Below are 8,341 nucleotides of genomic sequence, written 5' to 3'. Positions count from 1 at the left end.
TCTCTCTCTCTCTCTCTCTCTCTCTCTCTCTCTCTCTCTCTCTCTCTCTCTCTCTCTCTCTCTCTCCCTCTCCCACCCCCTTTCACTCTCTCTATCTTATCCTCCTCCTCCTTCCCTTTCCCATCACTTCCCTTCTCTTCACCCCTCCCTTCGTATGAATTTTTTTTTGTTTGGCTCTACATTTCTGACCAGTTGGATAATGTGTCCTAACCCCAATGAGAGATTTGAGCTTGTACAATCTAGATACTAAGGGAGGAAATTAAATTCATGCCATGCAATTTCCCCCTCCCTCTCTCTGCCTAAGCCCCTCTTTCTTCCCACCCTACCCCAAGGAATCACTTGAAAGACTGACCTCAACTAAAAGCAATGACACCCCCACATTAGGTCCTTATCCAAACCATAGCTCTGTAAAGAATGAAACTCTCCCAACAGCTTGTTTTAAATTGGAGTATAAGATCATTCCTAGAGAGATTAATATTGTGGTCAAAGGGTAGGAAATGTTTTTTTTTTTCTTTTCAGACTTTAAAAGATATTAATTTAAGTACTCATTTAGCTCAGGAAAGGTGGCAGACTAAGCAACTTAATATTTAAGGATGGACAGGTATCTCTGGCCCTTAAAAAAAAGTGTGTGTGTGTGTGTGTGTGTGAGAGAGAGAGAGAGAAAGAGAGAGAGAGAGAGAGAGAGAGAGAGAGAGAGAGAGAGAGAGAGAGAGAGAGAGACAGAGAGAGACAGAGAGAGACAGAGAGAGACAGAGACAGAGAGACAGAGAGAGAGACAGAGAGACAGAGACAGAGAGAGAGACAGAGACAGAGAGAGACAGAGAGAGAGAGACAGAGAGAGAGAGAGAGATGTTTTTGCTGAGGGAAGGTCTCATGCTTTAATTTTAGTCAAATAACTCCATCTCCTCCACCCCCTTTTCAGTCAACAAAAGACCCTATGATACTGCAATGGGAAAAAAGAGAGTAGTCTCTTTCCCTCTTTTAAAGAGAATTACCATCAGTTCTTTAAAATCAACCCTAAATAGATTCCTTCTACCTTAATTGCAAGAGGCATAAATCCTTCTGATTCCTAATAGAAAACATATAGAGATACACATATCTAGGAATATATATGTACATGTATGTGTGCATAATAATCATGTAGGACAATTTGAGCCTAGATTTCGTGATGCAGTCCTCCAGTCATTAGCAGAAATAACTATCAGTTCCTCAAAATTAGATCAAAATAATTCACATATAATATGACCCTTTCCTCCCACTCTTATCCTCTACTAGTGTGATTTCTCTCAGATTATTATTATTATGGAGTTTATAGAAACTGCAATGCTAGATGTGTCTGTGGTGTGCACACAGCCACCATTTATATTTTCTTACCAAATAAACTTTCATGTATTAATCTATGCAATTTAAATATACATTTGTACAAAGATACTCCTCCATAATGTGTCTATTTTCCCTGTTTGCAACTGGGTTGATCTTGTATTACGTAGATTTAAAGACTTTGTTTTCATCAGACATGAAATTTCTAACTCTTAAAAAGCTAACAACCTTACATATCGACTGAAGGGACTTGAGGAGGGAGTAATTACAGTTGCAATCATTAATTTATTAAATAAATTTTCCCTTTCTTCTTTCTATATACCTGCAGGACTCAATGAACATTGACAGGGTGATGAGAATAGCCACGAACTCCAACATAAGAACACAGAACATTTGAAAAAGAATACTTTTGATCATTCAAACAAGTCAAAAGCGTTCTTAAGAAGACTTTGAACCCTCTGACACTGGACTATATATATGTGCAACTAAGCGCCAGAGTATGAGCATTTATAAAATTTTTTTGTGAAATAATATCAAAAACCAGTTCATTTACTTCCTTTTGTGCTGTTAGTTAGTTGTACTTAGGTGTTCCCTAAGAAGACACTTATTTCCACCTGTCTAGTTTTCAGATTATAGTGGGGGCAATTCCTCCCACCAAAAAGGTTTCCATAGTTGCACATTTATTTCTGGGAAGTGCTAAGTAACATTCTGGATTGCAGAAGGCCTTACAAAGTGGCTGTTGCTGAATTTGCTTTTCAGTTAATCTTTGAGTTTCCCATCTGCCTTTGTGCCCTTCTATTCACCCTGAAGTCTTAAATGGAACTGAATCCATAGTATTTTAAAAATAGTCTTAATATAATAGTATATGATTAAAGAAATAAAATATTACTATATGAAGCTCTCATAGGAAACTACTGTATCTGAATGCTGCTAAGTACAACTTGGTAGGCTAGGGATTCTCTGAAGGTTTATGCAAATTTCTGCAGCAAAATGTTTTCTTGGTAGCTTGCCGCAGTGCTCTGATGTTTACAGATTCTAACCAATTAGAAGTGCTTCTTGAATGCCTGTCATTTTGAGTCTCTCTGAAAGAAATACCACTGTAGGTGGATGTCCAAGGGCAACCTTCTTCATTAAGAGAAAGAACGTGATGTGTGTATGAATGTACACACAGGCAGAGTGTGTAATTTCAATCTCTTTGTGTATATGGGTGCGATCTCTCTTCTTGTATATTTATAGAATTATCTGCCTTATATCTATCAAATGTATCGGTATGTGCACATGTTTTTTTATATATTCCAATATTTCCCCAAAGTAGCTCACTAACAGGATTTTTATATGTGTGGTCAAAATTTTATAGGAGAGGGAATGGGAATGGGGTTGTAAAGACAGTATTTAGCATGGCAGATTAGATTCAGTACCTGGATTGCTAGAAAATAGGTATATTTTGACCTTTCCTTCCCACTTCATCGAGTCCCTCCTATTCAACTTTGTATGTTTTCAGAAGATGCATATTACTGAACATGTCCATTCAAACACTTCCATTCGACAATGGCTCTCTTTTAATAGAATTCCTTTTCTAAATCAGTTGCTGGCCTAAATCAGATCCTTTTTTTAAGGTTGTATCACTTAGGGAGAATCACTAAATACAGCGACCTAGTGTTCTTCATGATATGAAACAAAATCCCCTAAATATTGGGCCAGTGGTGTCTCCACAATAGAAAATTATGAAAAAATCTCATCTGTGAAAATTCATCAGAAAGCTTCTATCTGACGAATATTTTCATCATATTAGCAAAATCTGGCATAATTAGAAAAAATGCTCATAAATCCATCATGCATGTATGCAGGTGTCTCTTTTTGTGCAAATGTTTCTTAAGCCAGGGTTCGACTGTGACTTAAAATTGTCTTTTTCTTGGCTTAGGTCAATGAGCCCCACAGTCTCTTTTTCCTATCAGAATACTCATGTCCTCTTGTTCATCTGCTGTCAGTGTAAGCATTTCCCCGTGGGTAACATAGATTTCCCAAATGCAAAGATTATACTTAGGTCAAAAGCAATGGAAATTAAACACGGGGAAATTTTTAAATGATGAAGATAAACCGTGGCTTATTCAAAAAGTAAATGCAGGAATGCCACATGGCTTTCCTTTTTGTGAGAGGGGTAGTTTTACTTATTTTAGACAGACAATCAGTATGTTGTAATACTGAATGTTGTAGTTCCTGTATCGGTCTTCTTAGCTATATCCTGTAAAACCAGGAACCTAGGACGCTTTTAGGTATGACTCAGGCAGTTCATAATGCATTGTTTGGGTAATTTCAAAGCTTTCGTGGAATCTTAAAAAAAATTACTTAAAGAGAGAAGAACTGGGGGGCATCAGATAATATCATTTTGGAAGCTTCCTTGTATTTTTTTTTCGGGATCATGTGTGCAAAAATAAAATGGATGACCAAAATGAACTTTGCTTTCAGCTGATGCGTTGTGGGCTTAAGGGAAAGTCTTTGCGGCGCTACAAACACAGGCTCGCTGAAGGAGATCCTTCCTGTTTTGTTTTGTTTTTATTGAAGGGATAGATATTTTCTATTAGCGGCTGTTACACAAGCATTTTAGATGTTTGCTCACAGTGTTCATTTCAAATAGGTGGAGCCATTGTTTTCATGGATGAAACATGAAGACGTACCAGCCAACACAAGTGGAGACGTTGTTTTCAGTTGGCTCAACAAGATCTCATGAACAGAGTGCAGGTAATACAAATAAATATGGCACCTACTCTATAAACAAAGAAGAACCATGGAGTCGGTACAAGTAAGTGACTTAAGGAAATTACAACAGTGGTTCAAACTGAAAGTAGAAGGAAAGTTGAAAAATAAGCAGTATTTGACCAAGCAACTGGCCCGGTGTGAATAGTGATCAAGAATATCATTTGCTTTTCAAGTATTCATTAGATGATTTAGTTGCCATAATTTGCATGGACTTTAACAAAAGATTAATTGTCAACTTTGACAATGTAGTAAAACTTTAGTCACTTGTACAGTTTCCATGAACTTAAGTGCTTTTGCAAGTCCCAAGACTATAGAGAGAGTGCACTGTTGCAATTATATTGTGCTTTTAAGATATTTGGCCCAAACTTTTCCCCGAGATATTACATGTATAAAAATGCCAAAAAAGGAATCTTTAGGAGTAAACAAAAGGCACCAAAGCCATCCATTACAAAATCGGTAAGGGAAAAAAACATAAATAAAACATTTTACATATATTTTAATCAAATATTATAAAGTAAATATTCTGCTGACATAATTTCTTCAAAAAAAACTAATAGATTTCTTTTAATTTACTCACCACAAGAAAAAAAGTTTTAAAATGTTCAAGTGCACTTGTTTCGATTAATAAAGCATTTTAGATTCAACTATTCGTGCTTATCATTAGGAAGTTTATGTTGTTGAGGCAAATCACCAGCTTAGATATTAAAAATTACAATTTAAAAATATTGCTACAAAGTCGGTTCAAATTTCCACCAAAAAAAAAACCCCAGCTGAATTATTTCTATGCTCTGCCTGAATTTTTTTTAAACCCAAACATCTCTCAAAGCACAGAAACATCAAGAGCAGTGACATTATGGTAGCTTGAAATACAGGTAGAATCCTTTACAATAAAGAAAACAGGTGGCATTAACCAGCATATGTTGATCATTATTTTTAATAGTCTACGGTAAATTTTTAAAGGCATAAGTTAATTTGTCTGGCCCTCAGCTCTGTCCTCTTCCAGATCATGTGCTTCTTTTTTTGTTTCCCCTTCCTTCCCCTCCTGCCTGGAAACTGGAAATTTGTCCTTGTTGTTCTCTTTTTTCCATTTCATTCTCCTGTTCTGAAACCATATCTTTACCTGCCTCTCGGTGAGTCCTAGAGCGTGGGAAACCTCAATCCTTCTCTTCCTGGTCAGATAAGGGTTAAAAAGGAATTCCTTTTCCAGCTCTAGCGTTTGGAAACGACTGTACGTCTGTCTTCCTCTCCTCCTACCAGGAGCTGCTGATTAAAACAAACAAAAAAGGGAAAAAAAACAGTTTTTAAAAGCCCAGAGTTTATTGGTGCCTCTGCATGTGGGTAGAAATTTATCTTATATATGAGGGAAACACCCATATTGCTATGTTCTTGATCTATAATAAATAGGGGTGTGTGTGTGTAGGGGGAGAAAGTATACACAAATTATTCTGGCAGCTGTATCCTTACACTATTCTATTACACATATAATATGTATATATATACACACATATACATATATATGCATATATACAGTGTATTACTTTATAACCAAAAGCCTGTGCAGTTACAGCAAGAAAAAAGGCAAGGAGGGGAAAAGGAGTTTAAAGCTAAAACGTGATGTGGAAGCAAATTTTTCCTCTCTTTCTCTTTCTCTCACTCTTTCTCTTTTTTAAACTGCATCCCAACCTTGTGGTCTCATCCAGGGAAACATTTGAGAAGGAGACGAGCTCTGATTTAAGTGGTCTGGGTCCTCGCCAATATTACCACTGGACGATTTACAGTCAGGATATTGTACCAGCTCGGCCTCTTGCTGGGTCGTAAAAATCGGCTGTCTCTGTAAGTTATCGTATCCGTAAAACTTAGCGGGCTCCCCGTGACAGGCAATCCCACTGCAGGGGGGAGGTGGCGGCGGAGGAGGAGGCGGAGGAGGAGGATGCGGAGGAGGAGGGGGGGCCGGCTGGTAGGCAGAGGCCGGACTCCCCCCGGCGGGATGGTAATAGTCCGGGCCCCCGCCGCCGCCGCCCCCTCCGCTAGCGGGTCCCGGGTGAGGCTGCTGCTGCGGCTGCTGCTGGGGCGGCTGCTGCGGCTGGTGGTGGTGGTGGTGATGGTGGTGATGCTGGAAGCCGGCGGCGCTGTTACTATACAACTGCAGGGCGGCGGCGGCGGCGGCGGCGTGGCGGCCGCTGACATCGGGTGAAAAGTGACAGTCGTAGTAAGTGGGATTGATGGCCTCGCCCGCCGCCGCCGCCGCCGCCGCTGCCGCCGCCGCCGCCGCCTTGTACTTGGAGTACAACGGGTTCACAAAGTAGGAGCTCATCGGGGCGAGCGGAGAGCGCTGGGGTTGGGGCGGCGGTGACGACGGCGCGTGAGGGCGGCCGGAGCAGGATAGGGAGAGCGCGCGGGAGGAAGCGCGAGGGAGCGGCCCAGTGCCTCTTATGCTGCTGCTGCCGCCGCCGCCGCTACGTCGCTGCCACCTCCGAGGGCCGGGGAGCCGGAGGGCCCTAAGCCTGGGCGCTCATGACCCCGTCGCCTCGCGCCGCTGTGGCTTTCGCACTCGCTCTCTAGGTCTGGGCCCCCCGCGCGCCGCCTGGCTGCGCCCAGCCCCCGCGCGCCCTCCTGGCTCTGCCCCGCGCGCCACTCGCTCTGCCTCTCCGCGCGCGCCGCGACCGGGGCTGCAATATAATCGGCGGCGCCCTGGGTGACCTGCCCCGCTGCCTCCACTGTTTCCTATTAGGCACAAGGCGGCCCTGAGCGTACCAGGAAAAAAAAAGTGCACCTAAGCGCAGGGGGGAATCTTTGGCTTCAGTTTACATTTACCGAACCGGAGGCAAAAGAAAAAAAAAGAAAAAACTTTCACTGCCACCCCTCACCTCCTCCCTCACATAACCCCCCCGCTTTCCCCTCCCACAACCCCCGCCGCCGCGGCTGCCGCCTCTGTGCGCTCTGGCAAGGCATTTTTGCACAACGCCACTGAGTGGAGAGGCAGAGAGATGGGGCCCGAGATAATCATCGCGGAGTGATCTAGTGGTTTCCAGAGAAGGCCACTGAAGCTCAACGTAACAGCTCACTCCCTACTAGAGGATACCTCCGCTGGCCTTAAAGGGGGCCCATAAAGCAGCACTGCCAAGGGCTTATTGTCCCCTCCCTGATGGGAAGGGAATGGCAAGTCCTAGAGGCAGGAGAAGGGGGAAAGGCAGAGCCTTACACTTGGGAGAGGCTAGTAGGTCACTCCCAGAGGGCTCAAAGTAAACTGTCCCCTGAACTTTCGGAACACGCCATTGAGAACCCTCGGAACTCGCCATTGAGAACCCTCTTGTTTGTTTTGTACTGATGTAAATGTACACAAAATAAGCCAGAGCACATAAGTCAGAAAATAATATGTATCTGAGGGAAGGGGCACATTGTATCCTACGTTTGTGCTTGAAAATTTAAAAGTAGTTTCATTAAAATTCTCACAAGCAGTATAAAATCCTGGGTGTTATCAAAGCGAATCAAAACTATTTTCCAGCCCAGCAGGTCGTTTGGAAATGAGATGTACATTTACCCTTGACGCATTGCATGCATGGCTGAAGCTCTCAGGTTAATTGATATTTAATGGAAATCATGCCTATGAATATACTTTCCATCATTTCACCCTTGGTGGACGTCATTCTCCAGGCAAGGGGGAGTTGGGGGGGGGGGAGGAGGATAGAAAAATGTGTGGGTGAGAAATTAGCATTGCTTGAGGACGGAATAGAAAATAAGAAATAAATGTTCTGAGAAGAAGAAAAGAACTCACATTCCAGCTTGTTGGTAATTCTCCAGGTACCGGACACGCTGCTCTCAATCGATTCAAGTGAAGAGCTCTAGCATTGCTAGGCTTTGTTTCAGGCTGGGTGGGGTGCCTAAAGCCTCCCCCCAAGTCCCTTCCATATGAAACAGAATGGTGTGATAAAGTTCTGGAAAGAAAAGGAATCACGGTCCCTGTGTTTAGGATTCTACTAATTCCAATTTGCTCCAAGGCGTCTCCCAATTATCTAAAATTTTAGTTCTTCGAAAGTCTTTGATTGCTGCATATAAAGTCATAAGTATGTGGATTTCTTTGTTAGGAAGAAAGAAAAGATGAAACGAGAAAGAAAGGGAAAAGGGAAAGAAGAAGAAGGAAGGAAGGAGAAAGAAAGGAAGAAAGAAAGAAGGAAGGAAAGGAAGGATGAAAGGAAGGAAGGAGGGAAGGAAGGAAGGAAAGAAAGAAAGAAAGAAAGAAAGAAAGAAAGAAAGAAAGAAAGAA

General features: G+C 42.2%; 1 protein-coding gene across 3 annotated transcripts in view; it reads right to left on the bottom strand.

The window, feature by feature from the left end:
* Nucleotides 1–3,854: 3,854 nt before the first annotated feature.
* The window catches only part of HOXD8 (homeobox D8), a 5,413-nt gene continuing 926 nt past the window's right edge, over nucleotides 3,855–8,341 (bottom strand). Inside the window, exons 1-2 of one of the 3 annotated variants that reach the window (XM_069068463.1) lie at nucleotides 5,761–7,144; nucleotides 3,855–5,337 (exon numbers count right to left, since the gene is read on the bottom strand). In XM_069068463.1, coding sequence (XP_068924564.1) covers nucleotides 5,045–5,337; nucleotides 5,761–6,391 — 924 coding nt within the window. In that variant the 5' untranslated portion in view covers nucleotides 6,392–7,144 and the 3' untranslated portion in view covers nucleotides 3,855–5,044. Of the gene's footprint in view, nucleotides 5,341–5,760; nucleotides 7,145–7,852 lie in introns of those variants that run through there. The other 2 variants (XM_069068462.1, XR_011164508.1) reach the window with 2 other exon arrangements.

The sequence above is a fragment of the Petaurus breviceps genome, unplaced genomic scaffold (genome assembly GCF_028583685.1).
Source record: "Petaurus breviceps papuanus isolate PSGF00001 unplaced genomic scaffold, PetGlider_PUasm1.0 90763, whole genome shotgun sequence".
NCBI classification, from domain to species: domain Eukaryota; kingdom Metazoa; phylum Chordata; class Mammalia; order Diprotodontia; family Petauridae; genus Petaurus; species Petaurus breviceps.
The sequence above is the reverse complement of the archived record's forward strand: the minus strand, read 5'-3'. Positions and strand labels throughout refer to the sequence as shown.